Here is a 17102-nt window from a genome sequence, read left to right as displayed (position 1 = left end):
CAGTGCTTTTTGCTCTTGCAACAGCTCGGAGATATATGCCTGCTCACGTAATGACCCTTTGCCAGGTTTTGAAATGCTACTTTGTGTGACACTTTGAAACTCACGCAAGCGTAATTGAATCTTGATCCCCCGACACCCATGATGAATTCTGGGAGAAAAGTGTTTCTTGAGCTGGGTTTTCTTTCTCCCCACAATGCTGTTAAGACGATTGGAGTTTATTATAATTATATTATTATATTTTGTCGTTTTTTCTCTTTGTTTTTGTAAAGGGGGCGGGGATGGATGGTACCCTAGTGGACAACAGTACCTTTTTTTGGTATACTTATTAAGTTAGTGGTATTTATGATTTTACTGTTTTCCTGATCTCGACTGTGTAGTGTCACAAAGCTTCTAGCTCAGTCAGTGGCTCTTGTGTGCCGTGCCTCGACTGGCCGTCTTTTGACTCTCAGCAGGGGGCTGCTACCATAGCACTTCATCTCTTCTGAGTATTTCTAGCTAGGAACATCTAGAACCTTTGCGAGAAAAATAAATATGAACATTTATTAAGTAATTTCACCTCATTGCAGCTGCATAGTAAGAAAACTCTGTTCCAAGAGGAAAAAGGAATCAACACGAACTACTGGAGCGCTGAAAGAAGGATAACAACAAATGTTGCAGCCTAGGAAGGTTAAAATGACACAAAAGGCCTATGAGGAAAATGTCCGTCATGCCATCAATAAGAGGAGAGCTAAGCTATGTCAGCTAACTGGTCACATGAATCAGATGAATCAATTAATGGATGAGGACGACAATGGTAACTTGGAAGTTGTACAGGCAAAATTGGTAGAATTCAACAAGCTATTTGGAGAGTTCTATGAGCTTAATACTTCAGTCCAGGTGTTACTAAGCAAGACATCAGAAGAGGAGATGAAGACCGATCAGGATCTATGGCTCACGCCGAAGGCTGACACATTTTACAACTTCACAGTAAAGGCTGACGCATGGATGAAAGCGGTGCATCAGCGTATAGCTGAGTCTAGGAAGTACCAAGATGAAGACAGTACAACCATCGTCTTAAAAAAGAAAGGTTTAGAGCACCATCCACTACACTTTCCAGAACATCATCTGCAAGCGTGCGTCTGAAAGCTGAATTAGAGAGGGCTGAGTTGCTAGCCCAGGCTTCTGCTCTAAAACAAAAACGACAACTCAATGAACAGGAGGCTAAGCTAAGGGCAGAGAGAGATGAGTTACAGGTCCAGACTGCTTTAGCTGCCTCAGAGGCTAAGTGCAGAGTACTGAAAGAGTACAAGGTCCAGCGATCCTCATTCAGAGTGTCCCGTAGGGATGGAATGAACTCTTACATAGAGAAAAAGAAGCCCTTCGAATCACAAGCTCACGAACAGGCTACGCCTACTCCCCAGGCCGTAGCGATGAATAGAGAACCTGCTTACAGTAGCAGCTCCAGTGCACCTGGCGGTGCTACACAGAAAAAACAAGAGTCCACACGAGCCATCGTGGATTTCCTAGTGAAGCAACAAAACCTTGCTACTCTGCCCCCTCAACAGATTCCTATATTCAAGGGAGACTCTATGGAGTACAGGCTATTCATCAGGGCCTTTGAACACTGAGTGGAGGACAAGACAGATAGTAACAGAGACCGGCTGTACTTCATGGAGCAGTACACGGATGGACAGCCAAGAGAACTGATAAGAAGTTGTCTTCACATGGAACCAGAGCGAGGCAAGGAGGCTCTTGAGAACATTTTGAAAATGGATACAAGATCTCAATGGCGTATATAGACAAGGCATTGAACTGGCCTACTATCAAGTCCGATGACGGAGAGGCGCTCCACTCCTTTGGCCTCTATCTCACTGGATGCGTGCCATCACAGCCAAGCTTCCGTACAAGCAGAGAGCGGTGGAGAAGCAAAGCCTATGCTCTTCTATAGAAAGATCATCGTAGCGCCAAGTTCAGCGACCTTGCCGACTTTGTCAACCTACAAGCCAAAGAAGCCCTACACCCTCTCTTCGGCAACATCACAGATGGAAACAAGAGCCAAGCTAAGGCTCACAAAGATGAGAAGACATCCAGAAAGAGCGGCGCTCGTGGAAGCTTCACAACAGCTGCTACAGCAGTCCAGAACCCGGCAGAGACTAAAGCAAGGACCAAGGGGGATACACTCTGTGCCTTCTCCAACCCTTGCCTCTTCTGCCAAGGAGAACAGCATGCCATGGAGCAATGCAAAAAGATGAAGAAGTCTCTTCACAAGGAGAAGAGAGATTTTCTCAAGAGTAAAGGCCTATGTTTCAGCTGTCTGAAACGGGGTCACATGAGCAAGGCCTGCCAAGAAAAGATGAGCTGCCAAGTCTGCCAGCTTACCCACCCTACAATTCTATATATTAAGAACAAAGCTGCCTATGATGAAGCAAGGCACAAGAAGGAGACATCAGATGATGCGCCCAAAGAAAATAAGCACGGGGGCGGGGAAGAAGAAGGCGAAGCCAGTTCTATGGTCAGTGGATGCATCAATGCAGAAACAAGGACCTGCAGCGCTACTGGGGCTGGCAACGTCGAAAGCATCTTGGCTATCGTTCCGGTCCACATCAAAGCCAAGAAAGGCAACAAGATGGTGGCTACCTACGTGTTCCTCAACCCAGGCAGCAACGTCACTTTCTGCATAGAAGTTAATGGCAGCGCTTAACGTCACCGGCTGCTAAAGACCATGGGAGGCGAGCAGGTCGTGAGCACCCAGATGGTGTCTGGTTTAGAAGTCTGTAGCTTGGATAGTGACAACTTCCTAGAGCTACCCAACACCTTCTCTCAGAAGTCAATACCTGCTCGTAAACGGAACATCCCACTGCAAGAGGAAGTCGATAAGTGGCCCCATCTCAGTGAAGTGCAAATCTTGAAGATCCAGGCGGAGATATGCCTTCTCATCGGGACTGACGTACCCAAGGCAATGGAACCATGTCAGGTGGTACCCAGCGTGGAAGAAGGGCCGTACGTGGTAAACGCGATTGGGCTGGATTGTCAATGGCCCCCTCAGAGGAGAAAATGGCCATGAAACTACCAGTGGACTCGTACAAGTCACGTCCAACCGCACATCCGTGGCCACGCTAGATGAACTTTGGAGTCAACAGTTCAAGAACGACTTCCCAGAGTGTCAAGACGACCGGCTTGAGAAGTCGAGGGATGACATCCAGTTTCTGGAACTGGTCTCACAGTCCGTGAAACTTACAGAGGGACACTACAGCATCGGCCTACCAGTGAGGAACGCAGTCTTCAAGATGCCGAACAACAGAAGAGTAGCTGAACAGCGAGCTCTCAACTTAAAGAGGAGGTTCACGAAGAATCCCCAGTTCCACGCTGATTACTCAGTGTTCGTTGACGACTGGATCTCAAAGGGCTACAGTACGCAGTCAAGGTTCCCAGTGAGGAGCTCAGCCGCAGCGATGGAAAAGTTTGGTACTTGCCTTCACCATGGCGTGTACCATGCCAAGAAGATCTTCGTGGTGTTCGACTGTGGGCCATCATTCCAAGGCACCACCTTGAACAACCAGCTGCTACAGGGGCCGGATCTAACGAGTACTCTCCTGGGTGTCGTCACTAGATTCAGGCAAGAGGAGGTGGCTGTCATGGCAGATGTGGAGGCCATGTTCCACCAAGTCAGGGTGCCGGTCGAGGGTGCTGACCTTCTCCGGTTTCTCTGGTGACCTTCCGGTAACATTAGCCAAGACCTAATAGAGTACAGAATGAGAGTACACATATTCGGTGCCACCTCATCTCCTAGTTGTGCCAGCTTCGCCCTACAAAAGTGTGCACAAGACAACAGAATACAGTACAGCCCTGCAGGGGTCGACACAGTGCTGCACAACTTCTATGTTGATGACTGCCTCAAGTCAGTTCGTTCAGAAGAGGAGGCTGTGTCCCTGTGCAACAAATTAAGCGCTATCCTTGCCTCAGGAGGATTTTTATTACCTTACATTGAAACGGCATTAGGAATATTGATTGGATTTAGATAGTCATTCAACCGTCTTATTTGTCATAATCAAACATTCTAGAACATTCGTGTGGCTGGGGGGGGCGTGGTCGATGCGCGGGTTGCGGCGTGTTGGCAGGGGCGTTTGGGAGTTGTGTTTTGATTGTGTTTGGGGTGTGTTTCCTGGCTGTGGTGGGCTGGGCTGGATGTCTGCCCCGCTTCCGGTGATGGGGCTGGGCTGGGCTGGCGGACCGGTCGTTCCCTGGGCCCGGTGCATGTGGGGAGACGAGGGGGGTATGTGTTCTTGTCTAGCTCCGGGGGGGATGTTGACTGGGCTGGTTTCCCAGAAAATTGTGTAAGTATAAGAACTGAGGAGGGCAGTAATACGCCACGTTGCGTTTACATTGCCGGAAATTCACAAGAAGAAGAAGAAGATCTCATTGTGCATCTTGAAACTGTGCTGAGCAGTACTGAACAGATAGACTAAACAACATAGATTGAAACCTGCATTTCTAGACCAGGGTGCCTTGCCTACCGTTTTGCTGTGGAAAGAGCCGGCAAGTTGATTTACGGCTTTCAGGTGTCGAGTTTGCTGTGATTTTGGAGACTGGGAAAATACAGTTTTCTTACCTTGTAGTAGTGACGTGAATATTTCGTGGCAGTAAACAGTCAAACAAGTTTTAGTTTAGGAAAATAGCTTTAGGATCACTTCTGTAAAGAAAGACTTCGCTGTGGAAGAGAAATAAACCATTTGGATATCTTTGTTTTACTCCGGAGCGGCTGTGGACATTATTTTTCTTCATCAATGAGCGTACTACGCACGAGTAAGCAACTTTAACCAATAGAGTGGACCGTCGACCCTCATAGCGACCATGTTCCGCATTTTATGCCCCCTTGTCTCTTGATTAACACTGATTACTTAAATTTTATAATTAAATGTTTGGCTAAGAAAAATGTCCTACTTACATTTGACTATTTATATTAAAAGTATATTTTTGGTTAACTTTAGTATTTCCTACATTCTCAGCCTTTTAGTTTGAAAAAGACTTCACTCCAGACATGAATATTTGATTGGCTAAGCACTTGTACCGATCAATGAGACATAAATGGACTGCATTTGTATAGCGCTTACATCCAAAGTGCTTTACAACTTATGCAAAGCGCTTCACACATTTTGTCATTCTGTTGAAATTATGTTTCAAGGGGTCCTCCGATTGGCTGACTGACCTCCCTTTGACCAATTAAATAATCAAGAGGGCCTTGATTAAATAATCCCACTACTAATTCGGCAGTCATACTGAGATTTAAAAAAGAAAAATGTTATCTTTCAAAGAAAATTGTATTGTGGTCAGGGGCCCAATTTAGGAAGGTGGGGGGCCTAAAAGCATCGGCTGATGTGCCTAGTTGGCCGGACGGCTCTGATGAATATACTGGAAAGTTCTTTCCCGTACCCGAGTGGGTCGGTGCCAGTCGTCCAGACCTTATCGGAAGAGTCCCTCTCTCTCTCGCTTTCGCTCTCTCTCTCTCTCTCTCTCTCGTGCTGCCAGGTGATTTGGGCCCCCGGGAGGCTCGCCGGGGCCACGCTGCCAGCTGCTGCGCCCGCACTCTGGTCGCCACGCAGCTGAATTATGGACGTGTTTGTTTTCCGTCAAAGCACTATTGGCAAGTGACTCGTCGTCATATCCCTTACAAGTCCATTCTCCTCAAAGGATCGAGCGGTAATGAAAGTAATTCCTATTGGGTTTTTGTAACATGACCCCCACTCCGCCCCACCCCTGGCTGGTTTTGAAACGGAATCGTTTTTAATTGACGGTGTCGTCTGGGGTCGGACTGGACGTTAATGTTGTGGGCAGGTGAGTGTATTTATTACTGTACCTGCTTCACTACACGGCCTCATGCGGTGTGAACCCTGAGCCGACGGCGGGATTGATTTAATAGCGCTGCCGAAATGGTTAATTGGTGTCATTTCACGGCGGGGCACTCCTAGTGGTGAGACGCCGTACCTATCGCGTGTACGTGCAGGTGGGGGTTCCTCCAACTCCCCTCCCCTCTAGCGTCCCCCAGGGAGGCTCTTCCTCTGTGGTTTAATTATAGACCCGGTAGCATCTTCCTCTGTGGTTTAATTATAGACCCGGTAGCAGGTCAACCTCGACGGGAATGTGATCCACGCAGAATTCCCGGCACATTGGCCGAGTTCCCCCCCTCTCCGAAAAACGTCTCCCATTCCGACATGGTGCTGAGTCGCTGACCCGGCTCCCGAGCGTGCGCCTTGCTGAGAGACATTGCGCCACACGTTTCCTCTTTTTCTGGTGCATTTTCCTCTGAGAGAATGTTACGGTTACTTGAGTTCATTGAACTCAGTGCTTGAGTTCAATGAACTTTGTATTGTTCCGCGGGGGCCAAGACAATAAACACGATCAGCAAAACAAGTTTTAATGGACGGGGAGCGCTTCCAACACCAAAGGGAGGTACTGTAGGGTAGAGGGGGAAATTAGGGAGCGGAAATGACGAATTGGCCTTGAGGTAAACAAACCGGTTGACCGAAACGAGAGAGAGAGGGAGGGAGGATAGAAGTCTAAATCCCATAGGGGGGCTGCACCATGTGGACAAAACATCATCTTATTTGTATATTGTGTGTATATATATATAATACTTTTTTAATAATTGTATCTATTTTCATATGTAATTTTTGCAAATATTGCAATTCCATTTTAAAGTATAAAGGGATTTCCTTTCAGTGTAGTTTAAAACCCTTTGTAGTAGCTTGACCAGCAGCAGTTATATTGCGTCTATCTAGGTCGTCCTCGGACGGGCCCTCCATCTGTGCTTCCAGTCATCCAGATCCTCCATGCATCTGGCTAGCTCGCCGGTGCTTTCTGCTCCCGCATCTCTCCTGAGTACTTCCACATACATAATGTGGGTCGTCCTCATGATCGATGCCCGTGTGTTGGCTCCCACAGCACAAGTTTTCAGGTTGGCAGCTCATTGTGTGTCTGGCAGTGACCTGCCAGCCTCGTTCTCCTGACTGCAACTTTCTCGCTCAAGTTTGCATTAGCGACATGGTCATCCCTGTTGATGTTAAGCACCACACGCATCATTCTGGTGTAGCACCCATCCAGGGACTTCTGCAGGGTGGGCTTCATGGTCCAGCATTCACTGCCATACAGAAGGACAGACTCAACTGTTGCATGAAAGAAGTTGAGCTTGATTTGACGGGAGAGGTTGGATTTCCACACACTGGTCATGCCGCTCAAAGCCACCCACGCAAGTGCCTTCCTCACTTTAAGGTCTTGCTCGGACAAGTTAACCCACGAGCCCAGTAATATGGTTCTAGTATTGTTTCATTTTAAGCACATCAATCTCTCTCTCTTTCTCTCTTCTCTTTCTCTTTCTCTTTCTCTTTCTCTTTCTCTTTCTCTTTCTCTTTCTCTTTCTCTTTCTCTTTCTCTTTCTCTTTCTCTTTCTCTTTCTCTTTCTCTCTCTCTCTCTCTCTCTCCCCTCTTTCTCTCTTTCTCTCTTTCTCTCTTTCTCTCTTTCTCCCTTTCTCCCTTTCTCCCTTTCTCTTCTCTCTCTCTCTCTCTCTCTCTCTCTCTCTCTCTCTCTCTCTCTCTCTCTCTATCTCTCTATCTCTCTATCTCTCTATCTCTCTATCTCTCTATCTCTCTATCTCTCTATCTCTCTATCTCTCTATCTCTCTATCTCTCTATCTCTCTATCTCTCTATCTCTCTATCTCTCTATCTCTCTATCTCTCTCCCTCTCCCCTCTCCCCTCTCTTTCTCAGTTGTGGTTCATAAAAAACAAATACAAGAAATTCCTATCCTGTGATCCACTGTGAATTCCATAAGTCATTCATATGGGCCAAATGACGCGCACACGAAGTCCCGTGCAGCATTATGTCCACTGTGCCGTAACACTTGTCGTTTACATATATGACATTGTTCCCTTTTTTCCTGTGTTATCCAGTTCTGTGTGGAGTTGAATCAAGGCACGCTGGCCAGCGTCCGCAAGTGGAAGGGTCCGCGGGGGCTGTGGAAGAGCGTCGTGTCCGAGAAGCCCACGGGACACTCGAGCAAGGTACTACAGCCATGTCGGATAATAATAATACAACTTTATTTGTATAGCACCTTTCATACAGAAACTGCAGCTCAAAGTGCTTCACAACAGAAAGAAGACAGGCATAAAATGAGCACATAAAGTGCAGACATGTAAAATCAGTTATTCACATTAGCATCTAACATCCCAACAAACCTTGTTTATGGTTTGATTCAGTTTTTAAAATAGACAATAATAAAAAGAGTAAGATGGAATAGAAAGAGTAAAATAGTGCAGTGCAATAAGTAGTAGAATAGAATAGACATGAAATGAGCACATAAAGTGCAGACATATAAAATCAGTTTTTTTTACAGTGCAATAAAATAGTTCTAGATTACTGTTTAATTACTATATAGTGCCAATATCCTCTTTTACACTCCTAGTGTTTCTCTCTCTCTCACTCACTCACTCACTCACTCACTCACTCACTCACTCACTCACTCACTCACTCACTCACTCACTCACTCACTCACTCACTCACTCACTCTCAAACGCACATACACACGAGACCGATGGTTTTCGACGAGGGAACCAGGTCACTAGGTGGTCCCCGGAGAACATGAGCACTGGTTTAATTTCACTACTTCATTCACTAGAACAGTGGTTCTCAAACAGGGGTCCTTGAAGGAGTTCCAGTGGGTCCCCAGAAATGTGACAAAAAAGGTTGAAAACCACTGCACTACAGGTCAGCCCAATGAGAAAACTGACCATAATCACACGGTGGGAACAGGGTGGAAAGGAACTCAACCTGAGTATGACATAAGAGCAAAAAAAATTGCCCTACTTGCCCTACAGTAGGGCTGCTCGATTATGGAAAAAAATCATAATCACGGTTATTTTGGTCAATATTGAGATCACGATTATTTAACACAATTACTATTCATTTATTGAACCTTTGAGAAAGTGGATTTCTTTGAACTTTAAATATAATTCAACTGGAAAAACAAAAACATGACCTGGCTCAAAAACATGACCTAGCTTAAACATAATATCACCTGGGCTAAAGTTAAATTATGTTAATTGTTGGAAGCCAAAATCGTAATTTATATATTATACATATACTAAATGTTATGAATGACCCAGTCCTAACATCCAGTGTGAGGGAGTGACTCTGTTATCTCCCCTCTTACAGTATAGACAGTTTTCTGTACTAAGTCATATCTGAAAACAAATATCTTCTCCGATGGGGGAGGGCGTGTCCCCCGAGACTAAATGTAATCAAACGGGGTCCGCGGCCTGGAGAGCCACCACACTAGACCAACCGTCTTAAGGTCGCAGAGAGAAACCCAGGCCTTTACGACTCATGAGTGGGCAAACCTTGTTACCTCTACAAAGCCTACCGGAGAGATGGTGTGTACTGTACAGTGTGCCCTTTCCTCCCAAGGGCAACAGAGACTCACTCCAGACATTGAGAATAAGCCCCCGGCTTTGACTTATTTACACAGACCCATAAGAGGATCGTTTTCTTTTCTCAATGATGTCTATCCAAATATCAGGAAGACACGCTAGACTGCGGAGAATGGGAGAGATAGTGCTGTTTATGTCACAAGCAGAAGCCGGCAACAGGCAGATGCAGCCTTGATTGCGGACTTGAGCTTGGCTTAGCCACGTCTCCGTGGCTGTGACTTCCGTCACGTGAGATGGACGGCTGGGTATCTTGAGGTTTGATTGATTGATTGAAAAGTTTATTAACAGATTGCAGAATGGGTACAGTACAGTACAGCTCAATACATACAATTGTTAAGGGGATGCAGACCAGAGAAAGTCTTTCGTCTTGTTTACATCAGGGTCCCCCATTTTCAATTCATCATATGACTGACACACACGACATACAGATAGACAGTACTGCTACATCTATACATTTATGACATACCAGATTTGCAAATACAGTACTGTTTGTGATACAAAAATGTCCAGAAAAAGAGTGTATACATTTGACATAGAAACTGTACATTGGAGGAGGTTGGGTAGGTGGGGTGGGGTTGGGTGGGTGGGGCTGTACATTGGAGGTTGGGGGGGGGGGGGGGGGGGGGGGGGGGGTTTGGGGCTTCTCGCCTGTCCAGACAGACTCTGCAGTTAACCGGCATGTTGTGTTATTGTCGAGGTGCTCCGGAATGGGTCTATTATTCTCCTTGCCGGAGAATTGGATCAGAGTTTGATTTGATTACTTTTAGAGTGCGTGTGTGTGTGTGTGTGTGTGTGTGTGAGTGTGTATGCCTGCCTGTGCTTTGCCTCTTGTTTGAATCCTGATTCTTTGGTAGCTGGTGGACCAGCATTTAGCTGACAGTGATTTATGTGAGGCCATTGCAGCTTAAGGAAAAGCCAGTGTGCGATTGCTATACTGTATGTGAATCCACGTATACAGGCTTTCCAGTGCAGTGATGGCAAACGTAAACAAATCCTTTACTTCAGTAAAATACTACTAAAAGCATCAAAAGTAATAGGGGTGAACGTTCCATATGTCGGTCTCCTGTATTTCGATGCTGGTTAGAGTCCTCGATACACTGACTTTTAAAGATTATGTTAAAGTGGAAAGCGGCCCAGTAATACTCAAATATATTAGTTAGCAGGCTTTACTCAAAGAAGTAGAGTAGAAATAAATGTGAAGTGACCCAGTCATGGAAATTTTGTACTGAAGTCTAGTACTTGAGTAAAAGTACTGGACTACTTTCCAGGGAAGCGTGAGAGAGTTTGTTATCTGGGGCTTCACTGCAATGTCCTCGTTAGCTGCCCTTCTCTTATCTATGTATCAAACTAGGCCATCTGTTAACACACTGTTGTTACTGCAGTCCAACTGTGGGTGTCTCGTCCTGGTTCTTCTTACCCCGGTGTGTGGTCCCCTCTAGGCCCAGAGCAGCCTGGTGTGTGGTCCCCTCTAGGCCCAGAGCAGCACCCTGGTGTGTGGTCCCCTCTAGGCCCAGAGCAGCCTGGTGTGTGGTCCCCTCTAGGCCCAGAGCAGCACCCTGGTGTGTGGTCCCCTCCTAGGCCCAGAGCAGCCTGGTGTGTGGTCCCCTCTAGGCCCAGAGCAGCCTGGTGTGTGGTCCCCTCTAGCCCCAGAGCAGCCTGGTGTGTGGTCCCCTCTAGGCCCAGAGCAGCCTGGTGTGTGGTCCCCTCTAGGCCCAGAGCAGCACCCTGGTGTGTGGTCCCCTCTAGCCCCAGAGCAGCCTGGTGTGTGGTCCCCTCTAGCCCCAGAGCAGCCTGGTGTGTGTGGTCCCCTCTAGGCCCAGAGCAGCCTGGTGTGTGTGGTCCCCTCTAGGCCCAGAGCAGCCTGGTGTGTGTGGTCCCCTCTAGCCCCAGAGCAGCACCCTGGTGTGTGGTCCCCTCTAGGCCCAGAGCAGCACCCTGGTGTGTTGTCCCCTCTAGGCCCAGAGCAGCCTGGTGTGTGGTCCCCTCTAGGCCCAGAGCAGCACCCTGGTATGTGGTCCCCTCTAGGCCCAGAGCAGCAGCCTGGTGTGTGGTCCCCTCTAGGCCCAGAGCAGCAGCCTGGTGTGTGGTCCCCTCTAGGCCCAGAGCAGCCTGGTGTGTGGTCCCCTCTAGGTCCAGAGCAGCACCCTGGTGTGTGGTCCCCTCTAGCCCCAGAGCAGCACCCTGGTGTGTGGTCCTCTCTAGGCCCAGAGCAGCCTGGTGTGTGGTCCCCTCTAGCCCCAGAGCAGCACCCTGGTGTGTGGTCCCCTCTAGGCCCAGAGCAGCACCCTGGTGTGTGGTCTCTCTAGCCCCAGAGCAGCACCCTGGTGTGTGGTCCCCTCTAGGCCCAGAGCAGCACCCTGGTGTGTGGTCTCTCTAGCCCCAGAGCAGCACCCTGGTGTGTGGTCCCCTATAGGCCCAGAGCAGCACCCTGGTGTGTGGTCCCCTATAGGCCCAGAGCAGCACTCACAGCTCAGGGGAGATGTCATGTAACTTATGTTCCCTTAGTGATAAATCACTGATGTTTCCATTCAGTAATGGTTAGGAAGACCTTTTAAAAGGTAATGCCACCCATTTTAAGAATTCACGCAATGTTCTTCCTGCGCCCCGGGGCAGTCGGTATTCATGAACACGCACCACTCGCTCCTAAAAGAGAGAGAACCCTCTAATCAGTGATGTAACTGGGATGTAGAATATGGCGCTGCTCCATTGGACATTAGACACCGGATGGGGCTCTGAGTTTATGAGGCAAGCGATACTAGAATATAAACCTAATTTGAGTGTAAGTGCTCTCATTGATTTTCTAGCTTTAGGAGTGGCGCGTGTTCGCAAATGCTGACTGAACTGTCCCGGGGCACGGGAAGAACACATGTGAATTCTTTAAATGGGTGGCAATCCCCTTTTTTTTGGGTTTAGTGAAAATAAAACATTTCATTACATGACTTGAACTTGAACAGATGGGGCTCTTCAGCATTCAGACACGGTTCCGTTGTGAACTTGATGAGGAACTTCTTTGGTACTTTACCCACTACAGTTGAAACCCCCACAGCGTGTGGTCAAGCATGTGATATTCTCTCCTAGGCAGAAGGTAATTGAGGCTATTTATGTAGGTCAGGTTAGGTCAGTGTGCGGTATCGAGGACTGTTTTAGTGGGTTGAGATGAGGCAAACTATGTACGCCAGTAAACTGAGTAATCATCAGTAAGTAATAATTATTTGCAATAAAGTAGGCTAAAGTCGAAGTTTATCTCAACATGAGAATAAAATATTCACATTTGTAGGCTATATATATATATATATATATATATATATATATATATATATATATATATATATATATATATATATATATAGTGCTGTCAATAGATACAAAAAAAAAGTAACTAATTAATCTCACAATTTTCTGTAATTAATCTAGATTGATCTAGATAAAAAATTGCATTTTTCTACTTAAGACCGAAGCTTGTAAGAGAAATCATGGAAATAATGTAGAATCAACACAAAGAAAGTATATTTAGATTCAAATACTATTTTAATAGCTTTCTTTGATCTTTGAATACAGCTTCTCTCCTGTGAAATACAAATGTTCAACAAAACCATCAACATTGACTCAAGCTTTAAAGACCTCTTTCTTATATCCGCGGCGCTAACAGAACTAAAAACAACCCAGGCCTATGTTAAAGTGCAGATTGGCTTAGAGGACGATAATGTCTTGTATGAACTACCAGTAATATAAATCATAATACAACACAAATGTGTTCCATCTTCATGTCAGATGATTTTCAAAAAGGTGCATGAGTCAATGCAAAAAAAGAACAAGCAAAGATACTGCTGAAAGTTCAGAACGTTGAAAATGTTTCACTCCATAGATTAATCTAGATGGAATTTTTTTAACGCTTTAAATAATTTTAATTAATCTCAAGTTAAAGCATTAACTTTGACAGCCCTAATATATATAATACTTTTTTATAATATTTTTTTAATTATAGACAGTCACAGAACTACTATAAAGATGGGAGGTGATTGTTGGGCTGGGTGTTATGGATCTGTTGGAAGAAGATGCACCCTTATTCCCCAGGGTTCTGTGTTGTCAGGGACTAATTTCCCAGGGTTCTGTGTTGTCAGGGAGCGAGCTATTCTGGCTTCCTGTGGGACAGTTCCTGTGGAATTGACCTGAAGGAGGTCGCTCTGCTGGAGAGCCCGGTCGTCAACGGCAACGGGAACCATGCCTGCCCGCGGCCCTACCTGGCCCGCTTCTTTGTAAGTCACCATGGAAGTACTGTAATACTGTGTACTATTTAGATTTTAGAGGGTGTTTTTAGTATACCATACTACTAGCTCCCAAAAAAATTTATGTATTTTTTTTGTATTACTAGTGGTGCCCCGATACCACTTTTGCATTGCTGGTACTAGTTATAATAAAACTAGGTATTACTGCGTACCGATTCAATCAATTACTTTTACTGAACGGTATAGACTATTAGTTTGGAGTCATTGGAGAAAATTTTATATTGAGATATAATCCTTTTTTTCCCTCCCAAGACATCTAAAATCTCTAAATGTAGAAAATCAAGTTGCTTTGCTTAAAGTTCTGACTCATTATATTTGACTCTTTTACTCTATATTCCATCTTAGTATTGGGGCTAATTCTCCCCATACCAATTATGGTCTGTCATCGCCTAGTATAGCCTGTTATAGCCCCTGTGATCTATATATTGTATCTGTTACCAGTACCTGCATCAGTGCATGCCTATTTATTACTAGTAAAAGGCCCGAAAAATTACCCAGCTGTGGAATACATCATACTTGCCTAAGTATGTTGATGCTGCATTATTCAGATTCAGATTCCTTTATTGTCACATCATTCAGTACCTTACAGCAAAAGTTACATTCAATTTGTTGTGGTTCCTCAACCATAGCAGCATCCAATAATATAAATAAAATTAGCATAGAATAAGATAAAATATGACTAAAATAAAGATTACTACCGGTATATACAGTTCTAAAAATGTTTCTAAAAATAAAATTATGGACTGACATTAATGTGTAGATAGTTTTTGTATATTTATACTGCATACTATTTATATTATGATTCTGCATCCTATTTACAAGACTGACTGGATTGTGTGTGTGTGTCCATTAGATCGGTGCGTCGGAGCTCACGTTGGTGAACGTCCACATGAGAACAGCAGCAGAGACGGACGGGAAGAATCATAACTCGGATGAAACCAAACCACAACGCCTCTCCCCCAGTATCCAGCAAACACTCAAAGGTCAGTCTGAAAGTCTGCTCCTACTACAGCCCAATTAAAGGTCACCCTTGCTTTTAACACAATCACTGTTGGGACTTAGACTGGTGATTCACTGACTGCTACCATGGGTTTTTCTACCAATACAGATTCAGAGAACTAAATGTCAAGTACTGACTGATTTATGACTTTTACTGAACAATATAGACGTCAACCTTTTTATTTTTATACTAAAAATGAGATTTAGGATATCTTTCTCCGTCAGAGATTTGATATTCAAGTTATTTAACATGCATAGTATTTTTTTCTTTTGATTATTGACTTTTTTCATGTGGCTTCTTGGCATCAGATTGGAGTATTTACTGACATCCTATTTTAACATAGTATTGATATCATATTTCAACCTAGTATTGATATCATATTTTAACCTGGTGTTGATATCCTATTTTAGCCTGGTATTCATATCCTATTTTAGCCTGGTATTGCACCAATATATCTGATACTAGTATTGGTGATTATTATTATTATTTGACTAGCCGGGAGCTACTGGGGAGATGACCACGTGTGCCCGTTTGGGATAACTTTTTACCTCCACCAGGTGGCAGCGTAATACAGCGTAATGCTTGAGTGAACAGCAGTGCTGAGCAGCTATTGGACGTTGGAGGGGAATTCCTTGAATTGAACATTTAAATGTTTGCTATATGTAACTGAGGGGTACAATTCCCTGACTGTATTGATAAGTATGGTATCATTAAACCACTACCACTTTATGTACTTTAACTACTGGCCACACAGTACATGATATAGATATGATGAACACTTTCCCACCATGAAACCAAGTCCACACAAATGTATAAGTCGAATATTTAATATATAGCAAAGGGTATATACAACGTTCACTTAATGACATTTATGATTTGAATGCACTTGTAAGGCAAATGAGTATTCGTAGGCAAATCAACATTGAATGTCCAATCTCTGGTTACGCAGGAAGCAAGTATACAACCTGGTTCTTTAGGGAACTATAGCGATGGTACTTAATGATTATAGCTGGATATACTAAAGGGGGTCCCGCTGGTTGTAAGTCAGTAGGGGGGGGGGGGGGGGGGGGTTAGGAGAGCCGCTGGCGATATCCCATCTGGCCAACGATTTCTTGGGAGAATTCAGAGTGCTGAACACGGTGCCCACAGAACCTTGGTCCACAGATGAATACCGTTGGGCCCTCTTGTAGACGGTAGCTGCCGGTCCACAACGAAGAGACGTGAGGCGACCTCACTCGGGGTAGAGCGCCGTCTCACCTGGACTCCTCTCGGGGGTAGTTCCAACACTTACCAGTGTTGGCTGTTATCCATGGCATAATCAAAGCACCCAAAGCAAGTAGATAATCCAAGCCGTGTAGGGCTCGCCGTCGTCCGGGTAAGGTAATCCAATGTGCAGGTCCACTCGTCCTAGCCCAGAACTCCTCGGATGAAAGCACCACACGTGGTCTGCCCAGCCTGGTTAAGACTCTAGATAACGCGAGGAAAACGATGGGGGTACTGCTCACTTTATAACTCTAACCGAACGATGCACCATACATAATAGACTATTATTAACTTAATAGAAATACGTCCCACTCGACGGTATAGTGCCAAACTATGACAATTCAACTATTAATCCACACGATGTCTCAATGCCATTCTGAGGCCAAGTTGACCATACTGCACCACACGTGTATCGTGGGTGAGGCTTAACGTCTTGCCACTAGGTTGGAGGGTAAAGAACTAAGGGCTAAGGGACTAAAAGAAAGTTCTACTTTCTTTATATATATGCGCTGTGAACAAATAGTACCATTCGTATTTCGGCAGACGTATTCCTACGCGGAACCGGGGCTAGTAACGACATGTTCGTCGGCACGATTGAACTTGAACCAAGGGGCTTGGCTGCTGGCGCCAGGTTCTTGTCCAATGAGAGAATGAAACTATTATGGGCTGTTAGTAGACTAAAGGGATATTCAGTGTATATGTACAAGGAATATACAAGGGATATCAAACGATATACAAATACTATTAAATATATATCCATAAATAAATATATATATTCGGTTTAATCTGATCCTTCACAACAGCCGCCCCCTAATTAGTCCCACCTAATTAGCTAAGCAGAGACAGATTAACCACACTGTCTATCACTCAAGGTCCGCTGTAAGGGTCAGTCAACTCACAAAGTCGTGGGGTCATGGTCGTCATCGATAGTGTCTGGGAGTCTGGGCAGTTCTATTAGCCTCGCCACGGGTCGTGTGTAAGTTCGCCCTTGGACGAGCACCTCAGCTGCTCGGACCTTGCCATCGGCACCGGTGATCACTTTGCTTACGCGGCCAGCCGGCCACATAGCTCTGGGTAGTGACTGGTCGATAATCA

The 17102-nt window shown here is 45.4% G+C and overlaps 1 protein-coding gene across 1 annotated transcript in view; it reads left to right on the top strand.

Annotated features, from left to right (window-relative positions):
• Nucleotides 1–17102, top strand: part of eepd1 (endonuclease/exonuclease/phosphatase family domain containing 1) — a 68799-nt gene that overhangs the window by 40793 nt on the left and 10904 nt on the right. Inside the window, exons 3-5 of the mRNA XM_084313142.1 lie at nt 7923–8033; nt 13580–13714; nt 14598–14727. Of these exons, the coding sequence (XP_084169268.1) occupies nt 7923–8033; nt 13580–13714; nt 14598–14727 (376 nt within the window). The remainder of the gene's footprint in view (nt 1–7922; nt 8034–13579; nt 13715–14597; nt 14728–17102) is intronic.

This window comes from Notolepis coatsorum, assembly GCF_963971535.1.
Source record: "Notolepis coatsorum genome assembly, chromosome: 4".
In the NCBI taxonomy this organism is placed as follows: domain Eukaryota; kingdom Metazoa; phylum Chordata; class Actinopteri; order Aulopiformes; family Paralepididae; genus Notolepis; species Notolepis coatsorum.
The sequence above is the reverse complement of the archived record's forward strand: the minus strand, read 5'-3'. Positions and strand labels throughout refer to the sequence as shown.